General features: G+C 35.7%; 1 protein-coding gene across 1 annotated transcript; it reads right to left on the bottom strand.

The window, feature by feature from the left end:
• Positions 1 to 2,874: 2,874 nt before the first annotated feature.
• LOC121414106 (protein white-like) lies at positions 2,875 to 19,949 on the bottom strand. The gene is made up of 18 exons (XM_041607169.1): positions 19,882 to 19,949; positions 18,275 to 18,505; positions 16,755 to 16,803; positions 16,154 to 16,349; positions 15,153 to 15,224; positions 14,496 to 14,588; positions 13,636 to 13,802; positions 13,187 to 13,361; positions 12,332 to 12,421; positions 11,735 to 11,766; positions 10,956 to 11,061; positions 8,205 to 8,342; positions 7,658 to 7,750; positions 6,346 to 6,481; positions 4,624 to 4,732; positions 3,850 to 3,947; positions 3,590 to 3,651; positions 2,875 to 3,173 (listed from the first exon to the last, which is right to left on the bottom strand). Exons 2-18 carry the CDS (start codon positions 18,426 to 18,428, stop codon positions 3,066 to 3,068), a joined length of 1,878 nt encoding a protein of 625 aa, XP_041463103.1. The 5' UTR covers positions 18,429 to 18,505; positions 19,882 to 19,949; the 3' UTR covers positions 2,875 to 3,065.
• Positions 19,950 to 23,513: the final 3,564 nt, after the last annotated feature.

Below are 23,513 nucleotides of genomic sequence, written 5' to 3'. Positions count from 1 at the left end.
TACTTTTATTCAAGATAGACATTTTAAAAGATACCGCTCATTGCCGAAGACTGTGGAAGCGAAGAAAGTGTTGGAAATATAAGAGAGAGAGAGAGAGTGGGTGGGGGAGGAGAGGGGGAGGAGTGGTGAGAGCAGAAAGAGAATAAGGAAAAGAAAATAGAGGACTGAAAGGTAAAAAGGGAGAAAAGGGATACTTGTAGTAAGCCCAGACGATGAGAGGGAGAGAGGGAGAGAGAGCTAGGGGGGGAGGGGGTTAGAGTTTTCAACGTTTTACCATGTCAATGCACGTAGGTTGTCGAAATAATGCACCTAAAACATATAAGTTGGGAGGAATCTTGAAAGTTGTACACTATTAAAACAAATCAGTCAAAATGACTAGTTAATAGGGTCAGCTGGGTGCAACGGTTATTCAAGTCATATCTGTTGCACCCAACTGACTACTGGTCTAGTCGATTTGACTGATTGTTTTAAGAGTGTAAGCTTCAAACTTTCCTCTTGAAAATAAATTGATATTTTCCCACTTCGATCAGGGCAAACAAATAAAAAAAGAGATACCATGAATATTTCATAAAGATGGTTAGAAATTTGCATCAGGAAAATCATATTTATTTTTCTGTCCACTGATTTTTTTATGGTAGGCCTATCGAAGTGTTCAATTCATTTTTGCCCTAGTGATGGCGCCCTCATATTTTCTACTACTGCGAAACCTTCATTTCTTATTTTAGTCCTCACAGTCACATTTTAGTCACATGTAAGTTGGGAGGGGTTTCACAGAAGGAGGTGAAACAAAGTGTAAAACAATTATTGCTAACACAGGGCTGAGGGGCAGGATGGGAAAGGTAATAATTTTGACGGTCATCCCTAAAAATACAGGTTTACGCGATGCACAATGTGCAGAAAAATATTTGTATAAATATATTTTATCCCTTAATTAATCAAATCTTAAAGAAATTACGATCCCTTTTGCAGAAATCATCCTTTGTCATATTTGTCAAACAGATTTGACAACAACAACGACAATATACGTGCTTTCATCATAGGTCATTTCATCTTTTTTTTCTTGAATCGTGATAAAATTTTGATAAATAATATCATACAGAAATTTTTAATTGCAGCACAGTTCCAATTAGCCATACCTATGCCGAAAGGCCTATTGAGTGAGTTAAACTCATTCACCCAATCAATTTTTGTGTGTGAGGTAACTGAGTTGAGTTTTGGATACCGTGCACTTTTTCTGAAAATTTGTCTTAAATAGTTAATTCATTATATCCTAGATATGGTAAAAAGAAGTCGAAAACTAAAGATTCAATGTAATCTTATGGAATAATAGTTTGCTGAGCGATTAAAAAAATAGAAATAAATATAATTATTTTTTTTTGTAAAATTTGTAATTCAATCTCTCTAAATTTTGTTTACACAAGCATGTCATTGGCCGCGCTGTCATACTTTTGTTATTCAAATGAATTCCCTTGGTATAGAGGTGACCGATGACGTATCACGTATAGTATACCACTGTTGAAGGTTATGGATTCATGCGCCTTGTCAGTGTGTGCTGTTTTCTTGAAGTGGGGAGTCCCTAAATCAAACATTATATTTGTGACGTCATTATTTCCTGACAGAAAGAGTAAGTGTTCTTGATAATAAGAATATTAAGGCCTATTTTTCAAAATCGTTTGATTTGTATAATTATTACCGGGTCTTCTCCCCGTTCTGGCCAGGCCATGACTGATGACCAGCGCGCGTGAATTCCCATACAAGAACTAAATCGCCGGCGACGCCACATTCGTAATGTTCGTACACATAGCATAAGTGAGTGCATGGAGCTATTAGTATTAATACTAGCTTCATGCTGAGTGGGTGCTTATTCTTCAAATAGCTTATGTAAGTTTCATCATGGTGTTTATTTTTCGATTTTACATTATAAAAGCATTTCGAATTGATTTGAGTGGTAATAAGAAGGATTTTATTTCTGTGGTAAAGAGACTGAAAGAGTTTTACATTTTGCAAAGTGCATAGACCTATGATTCCATTCGAAATAGCTAAGAACATGAAGAAAATAAGAATATGATCATGGATAACATATGTGTAAGAATTAGAACCTTGGGTAATTGAAGTGGATAATATTAGTTAACTTAAATTTGGTTAACCAATTTTTGTTTTCAAATTTGACGGAAATTTTTTTAGTAAATATAATATAAAAAAGAATAAGTAGGGGATATGACATCATCAGCTTGCTCATATTCATGAAGACATGCATTTAAATGTTTCACCGAAATAATGCAAATCTTCGCATGTTTTATTAAACTGATCAAAATAATCATATACAATATTCACATAATTATGGCATTTCGAAAGAAAATTGATAATGTAAAACTTTAAAATGTCATAATTTTCTTATCCCTTGTCCAAATGTTGTTAAAATTTTCAATATATTGTTTATCGGAGTTTAGTTTATCAACAATTCTGTTAAAGCACATTGTTCTCAGCCCGGAGTACCCCTTTGATAACCCTTTATACAATTCACCTCGCATTTTATGGTGAAGATGGCCCTTTTGAAATGCAAACTAGTACAAAAAAGGTGCTTTGGTAATACCATTAGTTTCTCCTAATACACATTGTAGGAAATAAATAATAATAATATATTCTGTCTCTAAGTAATAATATACTTAAATAATTACAAGTATTCCAATAACAATAAGCTAACTTAAAGTTGGATTTAAAGTAAATAACAAAATGGTAATAATGTCAATAAAATAGGACTCGGAAAGAAATCGACTTAAAAAGACTTGAGTCGTAAAATGTTATGAGTATTTCATTTCATATGATGATTATTTCATTTCATTCATCTACTTCCATTTCATAAATTTCACATTAAAAATAATATAAATTCATACAAAATCAGTTTGTCATCAAGAATATGATCATAATAATACCTATAGAAAAATAAGACCCCAGAAGCACAGTGACTAGTTGATCAAGTAAGTTTTTCCCCTCTCCAATTTGATTTTTTTTACCAAATGATTTTATTGCACTTTAATTCATTTAAAGTATTTTGACTAATCATTTCAACCAGACCACTTGAATCTCATTTTAAGGGAAAGAATAATAAAGGCAACTACGTGATATCCAGCGAGTTGAAACAAGATGAGAATGAAGTTCTTTTCAAAGGCGTTCTGAAAAGACAAAAATAAAACAGATAAGAAATACATAATATAAAAGCGAATATAATATTATCTTAACTATTAATTCTATTTCATTTCTTCAAATATTTTTGGTCAATCCCAAGTTAATGGCAATTTTCTAATTTTTTATGATGGAGGGGGGGGGGAGCTATACATACGTAACTGCCATTCGAAGGTCATTTTCACATTTTTGTACATTTTTTTTCTGGGGGGGGGGGGCTGAATATGCATATAATCTGATGGCCATTTCATTTTTTTGTACATGGTTACGGAAATAGGTTGGGGGCGCCCCCTCCATCATTCCACAACCCCTGGACTTGGCCTTCGAGGACTGTCAACGAGGGAGTGGTAGAAAATGCGAAAGACGGAGTGAGAGGGGGCGGGGCAAAGTTTAGGGATTCGTTTACCTTGTCAAGTCCCCATCTATGTAGCACATCATCTCCCGTCAAACATGAAGTGTTAGTGCATTCTGTAGAAGAAAAAGCATCAGTCATATCACATGTAAATCTATTTCTTCTATTTTTTTCATTTATTCATACAATCACTCAAATCTGTTCATTTACCCATCCATATATTTTTTCATTCAAAATATGACCATGATGAGTCGAAACCATTTTTTGTCCGAGTGCCATCATATAAACAAGTTCAAAGATATTCAAAATCTTACCAAGTTCAACCCCTCGCCATTGGTTAATTGATAACATCTCATATCCCCATGGCAACCAGTTGATGTACAAAAGTGGGTCCAGAAAATGTGGAATAGACCTGAAACATAACAATCACCAGAGAGTGAAAAAAGAAAACCACACATGAAAAAACACGTCATGGTAGTTTTTTTCAGTTTATATAAATTTCGAAATGTTCTACTTGATTGTAGGCCCTACTGGCAGCTGGTTGATTTGAAGGGGTTACACTTCGTAATTCTGAAGGTTCTTTATTCCGAAGGTTCGTAATTCCGAAACACGTAAATTGCGTATACCTCGATGTTCGTTAACCCGAAAACGTAAAAGGGTTCGTTAATCCGAACTTTGTGGCGTTATTCCGAAGGTTCGTTAATCCGAAAACGAAATAAGGTTCGTTGTTCCGAAGGTTCGTTAGTCCGAAAACGAAATTAGGTTAGTTAATCATTTAGTTTTCGGACTAAAGAACATTCGGAATTACGAACCTCATTTCTTTTTCGGATTAACGAACCTTCGGAATTACAAATGTATGCGATTTGAAGGTACTATTTTGAGAGGCACAATCCTCGAGAAAACAGACAATTACTATATTACCAGATCACCAATGAATCAATCGAGTTATTTTGTCATCATTCGTTAAAAAAAAATTCGTTTGTTAGAAGTGAATTTCCTAAAATCTTGGTTACCAAGACTATGTCAATCGTTGATAAATGAAGGACGTTAAAAGCAAAATAACAATAAAAAACAATACAAAAAACAACGTACCAAGGAGACAGAAGTAACCCCCGAGAACGTTCGAGAGGAAGACGAGGGGTATCGACTGCGAGACTGTATTCCCAGCCGTTTCATAGATAGCTGACACCAAGGCGGCTATGATTATAATAGGTTGTGGTGGGGGTAGAAACAAAATCAAATAGTAATATTATTAAAATCATTTCAATTTATTACATTCTCAATGAAAACATGGAAAAACATACACAAGATACAAAAGGAAATCATTATCAAAACATATAAAAAGCATATTTATGAGAATGAGGTGCAGCAAAAAAGAGCAGAAAGCCTTATTGAACGTTGATCAAACATACATGCATCTTGTCCACTACATGGAAAGTGTTTTATCACGATATATGAATATCAAAATTACAGTGTATGGAACGCCAAAATAATGAGATTTTAGAATGACGACTCTTGTACTGCTAATTTGAAGGAAGTTTTGTATCGGCTGTTTAAAACTCATGGGACCGTCTATAAAGGGAGACTGAATAAACCCAAATATTTTAGCGAATTTTGAGTAATAAAATAAATATTAATTTGGCGTTCCATAGTGATTTTGACATGTTTACCCCCACAAGCTCGAGATTTTGACCTGACTAATGCAAGAACAAATCAAAACAAGTAAAAATTCTTATCCGTAGTAGTAACAGTTGAATATGATGGCGCTCTTCAATCTCTCCAGATTATGGACGTACACCACTAATGGGATCCGGTAATTTTGGGACCCCCCTTTAGACGTAATCGTTAGAAAAATATTCATATAAAATCAACAGTGCATATCTGAACATTTGATTTCATATGGGCATAAAGAGGGATTAATACTGGATCTGTTCAGTTCCACGGGAGAGCATCAATTTGTCAATGCTGGATTTTATGGGAACTTAATTAGTTGCCCCAAAAAACCCTGTGAGCACCGTGACTGCAACCATGTTTGCATGTAGTCTGGGTTTGAGCCCCTGAAGCACGAAAAAATGCCCTAAACACTTTAAATATTTTTACCGTTTGAATGATATTTGATGAACTACCAAATGATAAAGGTTTGGATGGTGTCATTATTAAGACTTATTTGTTGGCGGTTTCTTCAAATATCATTTTAACACATGAGTCTATGGGGAAATAGTTAATGGTGTGTTCCCATGAAACGCGCCAGTCACTTTCATAAGTAGGGCTTCGACGAAGGAAAGCTCATTGGACGTCACACCAAATGGCGACGATTATATAAATACGATGATTTTAATTAGTCACCCATCCACCTATTATTAGTAAAATCTTCTTCAAATAATATATTAATATATACAAATACATAATTGTAAAATAACGCGCGTGATACACGATTGTTCTGGAAAGGGCATCCCAAATGCAACACTAGCTGGCGTCCTTTGGCAAGACAGCAAGTACCTTTGCCACCCTTCACCCAGGTGAAATCAATGGGTACGCAGTGGGAAGGAATTATTTTAATGCTTGGGCGCCTGATGGTAGCCATGTTAATGTGCATTGCTTAGAAACATGATAGAAGCTGCTTTATCATTTTATTCCGAAGGAATATTTACATTTTATTTTGTAAAAAAAATTATGTTCATGAATAATATAACAATACGGCCTGTGTTAAACGATTCGGGATAAAACGATTTCCATGTAATCAAGAAGATAACATGAACATGTATGGCAATCGTACAGTTTAGGTACAAACGCTTTTGAACAACACTTACCGAAACCGACGTTGATAAGGAAGACAATGATGAGGATACCCATGGCGCTGAAAAATGTTTGAGGATCTTTCTTGAGACCGACGACGAAGTAGACTGCGCATGTCGACGCAATCATGAAGCACGATCCTATAATACTCTGATGAATGGAAGTTGAATAACATTATTGTAATGAATTATCACATAACTTGCTTGTTCTCAATAAATACAAATACAATACAATATGGACATAATACAAATACAATTTAGACATAGAGCATGATCATGATTATTTCGTGTTTCAAGTATTAAACATGTACAGTATTTGTTAAAAAAAGGGCTCGGTGTTTTTTTTTAGCGCATTCAAACTATTGGTTGATATTTTTGTACAAATTCAGGCTAGACAGGTATATCAGAAACCAACAAAAACAATAGTGAACTCTGGGTTTGAAATGAATTTCGTCATTATAATTCGGGCCAGGAATCGATTTTCTCCCGGCGAGTATAGCAGGGGCGGTTTTAGGGTAATTTAAGGTTTGGGGAGGGGGGGGGGGTTAATCTTTTATCATGTTTATTTTTATTTTTTCAAAAATGTTGCTGTATTATGTTAATTCAATTTTTTCAATAAGATATGAAAAATAATAGGGTATTATACAGTAAAAGGAATAAAACCCCTCCTTTTATGCTCATTATCCTGTATTATTTTCGTCCCCCACTTTTTTCTCCCCTTTCCTCTCCACTTCTTAAAATAATCACGTTCGATCGCACCCTTCCCTCATTGGCGCCGTCCATGCCCATTTATATGATACTTTCATAATATCAGACAATATAATACATTATTACACCGTGATATCAAGGACAGTTGATCTTTAAATGCCGGATACTTGTATAACATTTTGTGAAAGATAAACAAATGGCCTTTTCTTGGTTCCTAAGAATTTAAGTGCATCTTGTTCTTAGAAAAAATTGTTTAAAATACATTATCTGACAGCAAATTTATAGTTAATCATGGCGATGAGGAATATCGAGGAATATCGACATGATTACTTCCCCGTACACTAAAAATGTATTGTTAAAAAATGTTCCAGAGGGTACACTGGGCATTTGTTTGGGGCATTTTTATTATCCAGTGTGATGAAAATTTTGCCAATTCTAAAGTAATTGCTGCTTATTTTTTAACCTTACTGGACAATATGCTTCCCGCATTTGGTAAAGTACTGCCCGAAATTGGTTCGACACACAATTATCCTCGTGCTGGTTCAAATTTTACCCAATATTTTCTAAAGTAAATATACATATTCCTGCATTATTTTCATTTTTTATGATAATACTTTACCTGTACGAGGAAAGTGGTAATATAATATGAACTGAGATGGTATAGTCCGTCCCTGTGCTCTCGTACAATCAACGGCAGATCGCTGGGTAACACCTAAAGCATGTAATGAATTTTATGAAATACATTTAAACGATGAAACAATACATGAGAAAAGAAAATTGGCCCTAATGCAAAAGCAACATCCGTATAGAGAGAAAAAAAAATTATAGTAAAAAACAAGTAAATGCCTTTTTGTCATGTTTGTCGGAAAAATAGTAAGTAGCGGCTTGATGTTCATACACTAACTCATTACCATTCGTTAATTAATTTTTACAGGAATACAATTAAATTAAATCATTAAAGTACTTATCGATAAGATTCAGTCAAAAAAGATTTTAATTCATTTCATTTAACATTCTGTACAGCTGAATTTAAAAAGTGATAAACACGTTTCCTTTCACGAAAAAATATCCATTGGACAAAAATAACCCAGAAAGATTTTATTTGATTCTTGTGTTATGCTATGGAATTGAAGAATTTGTATAAATCATTATAATCATATACTTACGGAAAGTATGAGAAGAGAATTGAATATGATGAAAAATGATGACATAAAGAATAGTAGTCCCTGGATGCCATTAGCACGTGACTCTGTGTATGTGTCATCTGGATGCACGTATATCACCATCAGTAGCACGCATGCGCACTGAAAGAATGTGACAAAGCAACATATTTATTGAATAGATTAAATAAAAAAAACAAAAGAGAGGGATAGGTATATAGATAGATAAATAAATAGATAGGTAGATAGATAGATAAATAGATAGGTAGATAGATAGATAGAGAAGGAGGGGGGATAGAGTGAGAGAGACAGGGAGAGAGTAAGGGGGGTATTTTTAATTTTTTTTATTTAAGGTAATATTTTTTCAGAAAAACACTTGCAACATTGTCGTCTTGGTCGGCCTTTTTTAACACATTACAGACATGTTTTTGTTAAACTTTATATTTTTTGTGAGGGGAAATCTGCATGTGTAATCTCGAGAAGGCAACCATCGCCATCTCATGACGTCACAAAATGATAAGTTTGGAAATTCATAAATTCTTTGATGGAACTTCGAACTTCTTGAAAACGTATTCAATTCATGGCTCTTATTTTTTTCTGCATACACTAAAATCAACGCTTTGTCAAAAACGGAGATTTTTGGAAAGAATGTAAAGTAAACCATGCACGTTTCTCGACAACCATGCAGAATTGAAATAAAATCTCATCAGGAACCAAGGGCGGATCCAGTATTTTCCAAAGGGGAGGGGACATTTCTTTTCAGGAAAACAAAATGGCAAGCCCCCCATGGCTATTTATGTCACGGAAAAAAAGATTTAACAAGCAATAAGCTTGCGTAAACACGACATTTATCACTATTTCCTATGACTCTCAAAGGGGGGGGGGGCAAAGAGCCGTATGTGCCCCCATCTGGATCCGACACTTTTAGGAACAGTCGTTTTCGTCAGTGCCACATTCTCCTTCATAGTACAGAAAATACAATTTTTATTAAGAATATAAATTATATCTGTGAACATGGGTGTCGATCGGTATTCTTGGTTGGGGGGGATGATTGACACAAATGTTCTTGTGGATTGGGATATTTTAACATTACCCCCTCTAAAATCACAAGTTAGGACATTTGGGAGTGGTTGATATGCATGGTGTTCTTGGAAATTCCTTCATTGTTGTAGTGTACTATACTTGTATAATTTTTTTTTTTGAAATTCAATTTGTGTTACAAGTAAGCCTATTCTAAACTCATACCGAGAAAAAAATGACAAAAATTGACTGGACTATGTACATAGTGATCTGTTTATTGAGCATGATGTATACACAGGGGCGTCGATTCATTTTTCAGACGGGGGGGGGGGGGCCAAATTATGAATCAACGTTCCAAAGGCGCTCGATCACAATATATATATATATATATATATATATATATATATATATATATATATATATAACTCATGAGAAAGAGACACATATCTCACCTTCACCAACAATGCGAGCGCGAAGCGCGAGCTAAATTTTTTTAGTATGTCGTGAAAACAGGAAAAATGTACCTGTTTAGGTGTAGTAACTCATGAGGAGGGTCGACATGTATCTCACAAGAGAGCGAGCTGAAATTTCTTTATATTCTGACCTGAAAGCTTGATATTCTAAGCATTTTTGGTACCACTGATTAAGATGGGTATCTAGAAGAACAATAGATGCGAGCGCCAGCTGAAAATTTTGATATTTTGATCTGGAAAAAGGGACACTTTCATGGAAGATATATTATTATATCCAACAAAAGATTATTGCAAAATCAAAGTTCTTTTGAGGTTTAGAATTGAAAACTGGACATTATATTCACCTATATAATCATGAAAAGTATGGGATTTGGTACATGATGCGCGCGAGCCGAAATTTTTATATTCCAGTCTGAAAAGCAGACATTTTGAGCACGATTTTAAATCAAAATCGAGTTGGTATCTCAATCTCGCTTGCTGATTTCAGTGTAGCATTACAATCTTATTTTATTCTTTAGTTGCACATGCGGAATTATTGGGGGGGGGGTAAAACGATATGTTTGCCCCCCAATATTTTTATTGGTGGGGCGATCGCCCCCTGCCCCCCCCCCACCCACCCAGGATCGACGCCTCTGTGTATACAACTTCTCTCTTAAATCTAACCTGACTGGCAATATCTTTATTCTTCTTAATGCATGATGATAAAATGCAGATTCGGACCAATTAAGACTAGCACAAATTACAACCTGTGTGGCTTCTCGTGCGCCATCGGGCTTACCGTCATTCCTTTATTTATCTTGCCACCCTTTTACTCCCGTTTATTTTTCCACCCTTTTCAGTTAATGATTTATTTAAAATAATTTATTCACCACTGGTGGGATGGAACACCCTATCAACAAAAGTTGATTTTCGTTGGGGTCCTTTTATGTCATGTGTTAAAAATATCAGATACATAAACATTTAATTCTTTTTCATCTTGAACCTCCACCAATCTGTTTAATAGTCCTGAAAAAGAATGTTTTCATTTAATAGCAATATACACAAATTGCGAGGGAAACAAACTGATTGATGGCATACTATGATCATCATGATCAAACTTTCATTTTTTCATCATCATTATTATAATTTTTCTACCCTAAATTATTGGGGGGGATGATAATACAGGCCATCCCCCCACTTGAAATATTGGGGGGGATATATCCCCCCCATCCCCCCCGTGATCGACACCCATGTCTGTGAATAATCCAATGTTAGATCAACTCACTGTGATTAGCAAGAAACGAAGTAGAATGAGGAGTGGGTACCGCCAGAGACCAATCGAACACCTCCAAAAGAGATAAATGAACTGAGACATCCTTGGTGCCTGTTTGCTGAAAAATAAAATGCAGCATTAACAAAGGCGGTGTCCGGGAATTTTTATAGGAAAGAGAACGAGGGGGTGGGGCGGTTGGTTGGAGGAAGGGGCAAAACGCCCTAATGACAACGTAATTTTTCTTTATTGTACAAAATGATAGACTTGATGGATATATTGCAGACTTTATAGACGCAGACCTCTCATTATTTAGACCCGTACTAGTTTTCGTTCTTTCTTTCCTTTCTTCCTCATTTCCCTCATCTATTTGCTTGTTCATTACGAGGGGGTGGGACCCCCCTATTCGCTTATGCAAATCACTCCCCGGGTGTGATATCTTATAAATATAAATAAAGAGGAGTACATTTTAATCGGGAAAAAGCCGAGTCAAAGCGAGGCGTGTCAAATTTGTTGTTGATTGGGTCATTTCACAGCTCATATAAAATCATTTCAGCCAATCGATTTCTCGATAACTCCTATAGTTACTATTATTCCAAATCAAATTGGAATATCTTCAGCAACAAGAACAGCATTATACCTTTGAAAACGAAAGAGTGTTGCAAATGTTTCTTTATGTCCATATCAATGCTGTGCTGATGAAACTCTTTGCGGTTACGTGATATTAAGTTTTTTTCTGTAAACCCAACCATGCACTAATACTTTTACATAGTTTTGAAATTACATATTCTTACCTTTTTGAAACACTGCTTTCTAAATGAATGCTCTGTATGTAAAGAAAATCATTCGAAAGTATAATGAGAAATAAGATCCAAATAACGACGTTTCTCATTTTGTTTGTATACATGTACAGTGAATCCAATATGCAAAGCACAATATGAAACGTATAAATCAATGTAACAGTGAACACAGCATGGGTGGGTTTTTATTCTTTGAACCCCTGTCCTAATCTATGTTTGAAAAATGCTATTTTTAACACAAAATTATTTCTTGTTTCTCTTCAACAGTAACGTGAAAGCACATCTTCTTGAAGATACATGTCGTTTTCAAAACCACCATCACCGCCACCATCACCTGCATCACCATTATCATCATCATCATCATCATCATCATCATCATCATCATCATCATCATCATCATCATCATCATCATCATCATCATCATCATCATCATCATCATCATCATCATCATCATCATCATCATCATCATCATCATCATCATCATCATCATCATCATCATCATCATCATCATCATCATCATCATCATCATCATCATCATCATCATCATCATCATCACCATTATGATTATCCTCCTCCTCCTGCTGCTCTTACTTCATTGTCTCCAACACGTTCATACTCCTCACACAGCAGGTCGTGTACAGTCTTGGCCATTGTACTCTCCGAGAAGGCATTAGCTATGCTCTGCCAAACAAAAAGACGAACATTTTTATCAAAACCGTATTTTCTAATGGGGTGTGATGGGTTACGTATTTGTAAAGTTATATCATACTCGATAGATAAAATAATTGTTAGATTTCATGGATTTCGTAATTTTACATATAAATACGAAAGATGACATAAAAGATTCCCATCCCACATGGTAAATAAATACCAGAAATAAATCTATCAAACATGAATAAAGGCAATAAACGAAGTGAAAGATAACAGAGCAGGAAAACCCACAAATTCGAGGTAATGCTGCTTTTATATGTGTCTGATTTTTTTTTTTTAGTTGTATTGATTTAATTGCTTAAATCAAAGACGTTGATGCAAGTACTCTTATTTGCAGTAGATTACAAATTTCAATTGGAGTTTTGTGATTGATAAATTGTATAAAACTACATCAAATCATACTATCTGCTGCTAGATGCAGCATGTGTCTGATTTTTTCTTTTCGCCGGCAAGTAATCAAACGTCTTTGAATAGGAATGGGCATGGATAACAATAGGGGTAGCATTTACAATATTACGCTAAGCTGCTATGGGGAAGGGGAGGGACAGATTCTTAAATAAACCCTGCGTTGGAGGAAGCGCCCCTTAGAAATTGTCGAGCACTGCCTTCACGTCTCGACTCCTCGCTAGAGGTCTGAAAGCAATTGGTGAGTTTGTCCCCATCTTTCCTGAGATCATACAGCATAAGCGTATTTTTTCATAATTGTGAAATCTAGATCTATGTTTTGTTCTTTACCTCGACCCTATCTAAGCATGCACATTCCCTCCCTGGTTTAATAGCCAGGAGGTCTATCAAATAGTCCGCCGGGGAAAAGGTGTCCGGGCACGTATATCCCAACATCGAGAAATAGGGGACAGCTTCTTCTCGTTCACCGAAATAAACACAGCGTCCGTCTGCCAAAAGGAATAGTCTGTATATATAATAATACAAAGAAGAGGATTAAAAAGTATTACAAAATGTAATTCAACTCGACAAAATAATATGGGCCTTTTCGCAAGAGCATTCTTAAAATCTGAAGGTATTGAGGGTAATTTTTAACATTTCCAATTATATATTTGCAATAGCTGTTTTCTTTTTTTATTTCTTTGTTAATCTATTTTCTACTCTTGCTATTTTTCGTAAGGGTCCATGCACCCACCACTGACAATTAGCTTATACTGTTTTTCAAGGGTGCCTGTACTCACTGATCAAACATGTTGAAGACCTGTGATGATGGTTGGTGAATAGTACAGACAATGTTGTACCCGAGGTCGGCCAAGGAACGTAGGTTACCAATGAGGAGCTGAGCCACGTAGGAATCAAGACCAGTAGTCGGCTCGTCAAGAAATAACAATCGTCTCTCACCAAATAGCTATGGAAATTAGTCGGATAACAGTTAAAACATATATTGTTTGGTTGTAAAGGGAGAAATATTTAAAATGTATTAATTTTTGGTAATTCATAACAGTGGCAAACCGTGACCAGGAGGAGACAAAGTATGGGGGGGGGGGCACAGCATTGTTCACAAACAATGCAGTGCCCCCCAATGCTTTGTCTCCTCCGGGTCACGGTCCGTTACTGATTCATAATAATATTCACTGCTAACATTTGAATAAACTGAGATAAAATTGAAAGAAAAAAAAATCGTAAAACACGAGCTCTGTGAAAAATTGAATCTGAAATTTCATTTTATCGGGAGGCAAACTTTAAAATGAATAATCTGAAAAAAAAACACAAATAGGTGCCCGACCCCCATGAACATTGTGTACACATTCATCTTTCCAGTTATAATACCACTACACACCCATCTTTGCACATAACCTTCAGGCAAGCAATCACTAAATTTGCAACTTAGCTAAGAGTTAAAATAATTGATTTTATTTAAACGAAACATTCCCGAGATGGGGCGCTAATTTGAACAACAGAAAGAGACAAATAGTCAAATAGTTTTGTATGATTGTAATCGCAATATAAGAGTTCAATATGATGAATCCTAATGGATCTTTATTAAATTTTAAAGGTCAAGTCCACAATTATCACAACAAAAGTTATTAGGACCCCTAACCTTGCAGGCAACAGAAAGCCGTTTGCGTTCACTCCCAGATATGCAGAATGTTCCCACGTCGATCAAACTGTCAGCACAATCTAACATAGAAAACTAAAAAGAAAACACAATGATGAGTGGTTGACGTTTATTCCCGAGATAATCGAGATGTACATGTATAAATATTAGAGAAAACGTAAATAAAATTATTGAGAGTGAAAGAAGTATAGAATCAGTGATGACGATTGTGGTCTCCCACATTTACACTAAATGGCGCCAGCTTAAGAGGAATAGTTGATAGGGAGTGTGTATGTCTATTTTAGTGTTGTCAGACGTGTATCAATCAGATATGATTATTTACGTCTGGGACCGACCTTTAACGTCACCATCCGAAAGACGTGACCAGGGCTCGAACCTCGATCGAACCTCTGCATCAATTTGTAACTTCCCCACAGCTTGGATTACAGGCGCACGCCACAACGCCTGGTTATTTATATTTTATTTATACCAATCGAAAGGACAACTTTCGCAGGGTGATGAAATTACATAAAAACTCTACTAGTGCTAATCTGCCCTTTTTTGCACAAATATTTTCTTTTTTGGGGAAATATTATCTTTGCACAAAGCTACTATAATTTCATTAAATCGGACTATTATTTATATAACATAACGATGTACCTGTGTTAACAATTCGTCGACTTTGTTGTAGATCTCTTGCGAGGTCAGTCGTTTGTACATCGTCATCGTACCCTAAGGAGACAGAAAACTATGTCAATTGGGACCTTATTTAAATAATGTATTTAAATATTGCTTTTTGTACTGAGGAATAGAGTAAGTATAGAACAGAAATAATAACTTTACCAATTAGGGACAAACTACATTGCAAATTCCGGCATTTGTTTTCGGTGCTAAATGATGAAAACCTACCTTCGTTCCTCCGATTGTGTAAACGAATATGTAATTAGAAAATAGTGAGTTTTAAAGCCTGTGTATAGCTTTGGTAAAGGGTCAATAATGTGATCGATAATCGAATATCATCTAATATGACAGTCTTACTGAAGCGTAGAGACCGTTAGATATTTTTTCCAACTGCACTTCTCTGAGAAAATTTCAAATATTCAAATCTCGGATATATAGCGCTCTCTCTCGGCGATGCTTGTTTTAAATTTAAAAAAATGGGCATTCAAGCACTTATCTTATAAATTTAGTGATAGGATATCCAATAGTTACAGACAAAGAACATATCTTGAAAGTTTCAGCCCATTCCATGATTTGGAATAGGATTTAATTGAAAGACAAAAACACACAGATATTTTAATTTGATCGGGTGACCCGATCAAGTTAAATTTCCATGTAAAATTGCAAAATTTATCCTGTAAAACACATTTTCATTTCATATCCTCCACATCATAACTGTTATAGGGCATATCCATTCATATTAGCTAGCAATGAATTGGAATAGTGATAGGTGCATTTTGGTGGATTTACCAAAACTATACACAAGCTTTAATTACTATCATCATATGGAATCTTTAAGACCGCTAAAAGCCTTTACATAAATAAAGCACATGCAATCAAATTTAGTAAGTCCGTATGGCAATTTGGGCCAGCGCTATCATTCTAGTAATGTAGAAAAAAAGTTACATATTTTAATTTTATCAAATTGAAACCATGCTTACCGTAAATACCAGGTATTCCCTCACGGTCAGTGTCGGTGGAAGAATGTCGTTTTGCTGAACATAGCCGATCAGTTCATTCAATGCTGGGCCCAGCTCACTCATGCGTTGCCCGTTTAGCAGTACATTCCCAGTCACCTCTAGGTCAGAGATACCTCGATTAGTCAGTACGTTCAGCAAAGTGGTTTTTCCTGCGCCACTGGAAGAAAAATGAAGTGTACCGGCCGTACGGCATAGATCTGGCTTAATAATCACTATCATATATAATATAGAATGTGGCCAGGCCATGCTGCCCGACATATAATTCAAGTTGTCAACAATTGTGTTCCCACTTCACCCTTTTAATTTATAGTTCATGTCACATGACAAAGTGTGAATTCTAACAAGTGTGAGATCTGTAAAGTGACTTGGTCCGGGGACTTGGTTACCAAAATGTTATACACATAATTTTTCTGCAAGAACATGGTCACTCGAGCAAGGTGATCTTTATTAGAGTCTAGAGACTTGCGCATGCGCATGCTCGAACTCGAACTGTTCATATTGATTAAAATCATACACAATGAAAAAAAAAGAGGTTTAATAAAATTTGTTCTGTGAAACTTACCTCGCTCCCATTAGTGCCATGAGTCTTCCTGGCTTGGCAACACCAGATACTAGAAAAAAACAAAAAGAACCCCCCCCAAAAAAACATAAAGCCGATGGAGAGGGAGAGAGAGAGAGAGAGAGAGGGAGAGAGAGAGAGAGAGAGAGAGAGGGATGGGGGTAGGAAAAGTAGCCTTGAGCAAATCAGATGTGAACAGGGGTGGATCCAGGATTTTACAAAAAGGGGGGGGGCACATTTTTTCGAGGAACTTTTAACAAGCCAAAAAATAAAATAAAATGGTCTTCACTTTAAGGAAAGGGGCGCGGGGACGCACACTTCCGTTTTAACGGCATTTTTATATTACAAATTTTAATATTGATTCTCAAGGGGGAGGGCACGGGCCGGCTGTGCCCCCCCCCCTGGATCCGCCAGTGGATGTTAGGATTACTGTAGCTTATAAGTATAACAAGTTGAATTGAATTAAATTTATTACCAAATATCACTGTCAGGTACAATTACAAGGAATAGTACAACACATATAATAAAAAACATTTGGTAATTGGAGCTAACATAATAATGCTATTAAATCGAGGTTAGCCCCAAATAATGTCATTATCATAGTTTAAACAATAAATTTAACTAAATCTCAATATTGTACAACAAATTCAAAACTAATTCTTTTTATTACTGTTGCAGAAAGTTTCGATCATTTTCAGTGAACATACATGTATTTACACTATTTACAAGAAAAAAAAAAAATCTTAATTATTCACAAAATCTATATATACAATTATTTGTTTTCAGGCAGTATTTTATCATACCAAATTAATTGTAATCTTCCAGTAGCATTAATTTTAACAATTTGCTTTTGCTAAATGTCTTACGACTGGGGGTGTTTCTAATATTACTTGGCAGAAGATTCCATAAAGTAGGACCAGAAAATGAAATTGATTGTTTTCCCAAATTGGTATTATTTTTCTCACGATTAACATTTCGCTTTTCTCTATTTCTTGTATTGTAAGGATGGTCTATAAATGAAAAATAATCAATAAAACTATGTGGCAACCAATTACTAATTAAATCGTGCATAAATACTCCTATCAAATATTGGTATTGTTGGAAAATATCGAGAATATTTAGATCATAAAATAAAGGAGCAGATTGATAAGTATGATGGTTGAACGTCATTATTCTAGCTATTCGTTTTTGAAGTAATAATATAGGGCTCAGGGTTGTTTTGCACGTCCTACCATACTTCCAGACCATACGTCATTGAAATCAATCGATTATTTCGACAATGACACATTGGAACATATGTCTCTGTTAAACATAATTATGGAATGCACTTTCTGACTGATTACACAAGTTCATGAACACTGCCATGATCACAGTGATTATTCGTTGTCCATTGCTGCACAAAACGTCAACAAAAAGAGAAATCAAGACCCCTACCCTCACATAATTTTTTCAACCTCAACAATACTTTCTGTTCTATTGTCATAAAATCCAAATACAAATAACACCTTTGTTATATCCTTTACCTTCTTTCAGAATGCGTGTCGATGGAGGCGAAGGGCGCCCTCTCACCTTGTCCAACAATCCTCTGCCTGGTGTAAAGGTCACGTTGATATTGCTCCAAGACAAGGTAATCCTTTGATCTGCTGGAATCACACCTAAACGGATTTCTTGATCCATACTTCTATATCATGAATATCAAGGGAAATATTCTGACAGTATACTCTTTCTTCATCAATCCTCGGCCTTCTCAAAATCTGCAGTTTTGTGAGGAGAAGTTATTTCATGATAAAAAAATATATCCCGAGGCAGGGGTGATGTCAGGATATTTTACTGGGGGGGGGGGGGAGGATGACCAAAAGGATGTGTCATAGTTTTTCCTCCATAGAATTAAAAAGGTATTATAGAGTTATAGGGCTAAATTATCTTTTTAACTGTTCTTTCTCCCTTGTGTTAATGGTAGTGAGTTTTGTTAGCGTGATTGCTACGAAAGCACAACTGCTTGTACGCAAGCAACCAGATGGACTTGATAATGAGCATTCATGCCTTACGAAAGGGCACCATTGCACCAAGAGGGTGTCAAACCCGGGTCATCGGAAGCCGAAACCCCTCCTCTATCTTGTTTATACTGTGCTATCGCGCCTCCTGTTCCAATTTTCTTCCATCCCACTACGTAAAAAATCATTGGAGAAACTGTCCCCTCTTCCTCTTACCACTGCCCTTGGACCCGAATCCAAACCGATTCCGTCGAATAAACCCGTCACATCCTCGTTTAAAAAATCTACTTCTATTTCTGCAAGCGGGTTCAGCAAGCGACGTCCGGCAAAATATAATATTTTCTCTTATGTAACGTATTGGCCGTTATCTAAATGACCTGTAGAAAAAAGTCATATAATCTTCATCTTCACCTGATATTTATCAATGGCCAGGCAGTGAGGTGCCTGAACTTTTAATGATTATTCAGTTCCAAGAATAATAGTGCTTGCTGCCTGAATCCATTCTAAATTGAATGGGATTTTACGAGCAACCGTCGAGAGCGCGATTGCTAAAATACTATTTTTTAGAACTGTATATACAGGCGTGTCCCGCCACACGCTCAGCCTTTATGAAATGTTATTGCATATTTGTTTATATGAATGAAAAAAAAAGAACAACCACTTGGAGATCTAATTTATATGGTCAAACCCAAGTTGCAAAATACCCGCCTATGTATTTATTTTTAAATCATTTTCACGTATATCTGATTTCATTTTTCGAGGGGGGGGGGGTTCTATATTGTGCCCACAGTTTTTACTGTCCCGGTCCTCTCTGATTGACGCCCATATGGATAAGAATAGGTTACAATGTCTAAGAGTTAATGCGGCTCTGCAATTGATGAAGCTTTGAAGACATGGTGAAATTGATTCTTTTAAAAAGAATGGTTTAGTTTGGTTTAATTTACCATTTAAAAATGGAAACAACGTACAATGTAGTAAACATGGTAAAAGCAGCTATTAGTATTTGGGAGGAACACATGAAACTATTGTGCTGAGAAAATAACTTAAAGGCTAATTTAGACAACAGGTGGGAAATAAAACTTAGAGTAAAGTAATGAAATAAAAAAGAAGCTCTATCGATTTAGAATATTGCTTACCTGAATGGGAACGGCAGACAGGAATGAAGATATGCCTCATACGACTGAAGGAAAACTTTGGAATGAGGTAGTTGGATCTTGACAATGGACACCTTTGAAATAATTAACGTTCTTTACTGGTTGCGTGTGAGGAAGGTTGATGGAACCTCACTGTGTGCGAGTCCGCTTTTGTAAGTTCGTTGTAAAATCAAACCACTTTGGGATCGCCCACTACCACTCAAAGTCGACCGTCAAGCAAAGGGGCAAAGTCTTTTATTGTATATTTTTCAAAACATAAATCGTTATGCTATTTTCTTCCTTTCTTCTATTTCTCACTTCTATCCTTGAATTTATCCTTCTCTTTTTCTCCTCCCCATGTTTTTACTATAAAGGATATTGGACTAAGTTTTAACTGTGCAAAATGAATGATAATGAAATGGATATCAGACCAACTGATTATGCGACGAAATGGTCATAAAAGAAATGGTGATTAGACGAAGTGATGATTGGACCAAATGTTTTTTGGACCAAATGGTCGTTAGACAAAATGTTGATGGACGGAATGGCATCATACGAAATGAAAATAGAATATTTGGTGAATGGACGATTGGCAGTAGACGAATTGGCAATTTACCTTGACCCTTGGCTACTTACAATGCATTCTGCCCTTCAACTATTCATAATACTATGCCGTATTTATATACACATATTTTTCGAATATTTGCAATTGAGGGGTTGTTCTTTTGTTCATCTTTTCAAATCTAAATTCAATCATTTTCCACTTTGCCGCCATGAACCGACAGTTGGGTCAGTATGCGATTACCAGATCTTCCGTAGGGAACCAATGACCCAGGTAACTGATTCCGCGGCTTCTGGTTTGCGCACAGTCTCCCAGCTGGTCACGTCACCCGTGGCACTCTGGGTCCCATTGGTGTTGCATTACCATGGAATCACAGCCTGTTTCCATTCCGCCATTGCAAACAAATAATTAGGGAAATGATTTTATGTGATATCATATATATCTTACATGACAATTTGTCAAATTTATTTATCTAGTTATTTGTTCATTTATTAATGTATTTATATTTATTTATTTATTCATATATTGATTGATTATTCATTTATTTATTTATTTATTCATTCATTTATTCATTTATTTATTTATTTATTTATTTATTTATTTATCTCTTTAGTTTTATTTTAGCAGGGTAGCTCCATCAGTAATTTAAATACTGGATTACATGGGGGCTCTGCAAATTGGAGCTATGCTACCTCATAATAACTTGATACACGTTTTATGTTGGTATGCCAAATTCAGGCTATGCTACAATATAACATGAAAACGGGATTATTTAAATGGTTTTCTACGATTTCATATCTGTATTATAAAAGTTGAAAAGATGCAGAATTCCAGAAAAAGCCCGAAGAAAAAGTATTTCTTTTTCATGATTGCATGATAATTCTGATTTTGTTGTACTGAAGTTGAATGGAACATGTCAACTCAAGCAAAGTAGAGAAAACGGCAATACCAAGCATGCCAAGCGTTTCCTATTACAATAGATATTTAATAGTTCAGCTGATGAAGGTCATGTGTTAGGTGATGTTTAGAGAAGTGAAATCGATAACAATAGCCCAAACGTTTGCGTTGTTTTGATTTTTTTTTGGACAATGGGTGACAAGTGCGGGGTAGGCAGGTGTCCAGTGTATGATATCGCATAACCATCAAGTACTCTTTACTCAAGTACACAGGAGTCTTTCTAGTGATCAAATGTGATCACGTGATGTATTTCGCTTCAGGTTATGTGACATTTTGTGCACCTTCCGCTCAAAAAGAGAGAACACATATATTTTGTAAAGTTTTCATAAATCCATTTGCGTTGTGTGACAAATCCGTTATGAACATGATGAAGGTTAGGGAGGTGCTTTTTAAAATTTATTTGTCCTTCATTTTTTGTTGAGGGAGAAAGGGGAAGGGGGGGGGGGGGTAATTACAGACCAAACGAGGACATGGTGGTCGAGAAGCATTCTTTACCATGTTTACGACATGTACTTTGCCACTCAAAAACAATTATATTATCTCATTTTTTACTAATGATTAACTGACCACCCCCCTAACTAAACGTTAAATGTTTTATATCTTTATTTCTTTAAACGTGAACCCATCCACATTCCGACAGAAAATACAGATAAAGGGAGTCATGCATATTATATTTCACATATTTTTAATTTGTAAATATACACAAATGTAATAACAACACAAGGATTCAAATTTTCCAACAAAATTATTCTTGCATTGGCAGTATCACAAAGGAAAATAAGAAATGGGATCAAATATCAATGATGCGTTTTATCTACATGCAATATACATAAAGCCACTGTAGTCTGGGTGATTGGTGAAAAAAGAAGAAAATTGTACAAGCATGAAATTTGGCACAAAGGTAGAGTAAGTTATTATATAAACATTTTTAGCAGGGGTGCCAACGTGAGTTTTCCAAATATAGCAACGGTTACCAGGTAACATATTTACTTTTACTGTAACTGTAACTGAGCTTTATTGGGCTTGAGGAAATTACAGTTTCACGAGCGATATGTCACAATAAATTAATCTAAAGCATATTCCCTTATAGCACAAGAGTTTTGATCTATTTAGTCATAGCAACTGTTGCTAATAAAGGGACCTCTCTTCCATAGCAACAATTGTTTATCATAGTTCATATCATTATGATTTACTAACAAGAGCTCAGAAATTAATTTTGGCGCATTCCTTGTGATGAATGTTCCATAGGTAGACCCGATGAGTACCATTATTGTGGAGCATTGTGACCCAGTGGATAAGTCTTCTGACTTTGAAACAGAGGGTCGTGGGTTCTAATCCCAGCCATGGTGTAATTTCCTTCAGCAAGAAATTTATCCACATTGTGCTGCACTCGACCCAGGTGAGGTGAATGGGTAACTGGTAGGATTAATTCCTTGAATGCATGAGCGCTGAGAGGCAGCTCGAGCTAAAGCCGGGGAAATAATAATAACAACGCGCCTCGGAATATAATATTTCTAGATAGATGGGGCAATATGAATGCCTATTATTATTATTATTACCATGGCAACGGTTGCTAGTAGTATTTTCCCTCAAGCAATACTTATACGGTGTTTCATGATTATAATTTATATGACCCACATCTTATCTATTTAAGCATTAACACATTAATCACAACAACCCAGGAACATGTATAACGTGCATGCTCGCCCATACATGATAAGTACCAGTTGATATGTAACATGCTTTCTGCAAGCGATTGTTAAAGACCGTATGGTAATTCTTAACTAATACTAGTCATGCTAGTAGATAAAAACATAATACCTCTCACCAATCGAAGTACCTCAACAAAAACGATGTCTATGGGTTCCATATTACTGGTATAATAATACTTGTTGGTTGTTGGAGAACTCGCCTCAAAACTAATATTTCTCCATTTGGAAGCCATAATTATTAGGGATTAACCTAAACATAAATATGTAAAAGATCAACCATTGATGACAATATTTTAGTCGTTGATAGTGCAGGGTTATTTGTTAATGTTTTTTTATTACTATATAGTTATATCATCGAATGATAACAGACCTCATGATACTTATCTGAGTGATTGACAATAGAG

This window comes from Lytechinus variegatus, chromosome 4, assembly GCF_018143015.1.
Source record: "Lytechinus variegatus isolate NC3 chromosome 4, Lvar_3.0, whole genome shotgun sequence".
NCBI lineage: Eukaryota > Metazoa > Echinodermata > Echinoidea > Temnopleuroida > Toxopneustidae > Lytechinus > Lytechinus variegatus.
Note: the sequence above shows the minus strand (reverse complement) of the source record. Positions and strands in the feature narration are given on the sequence as shown.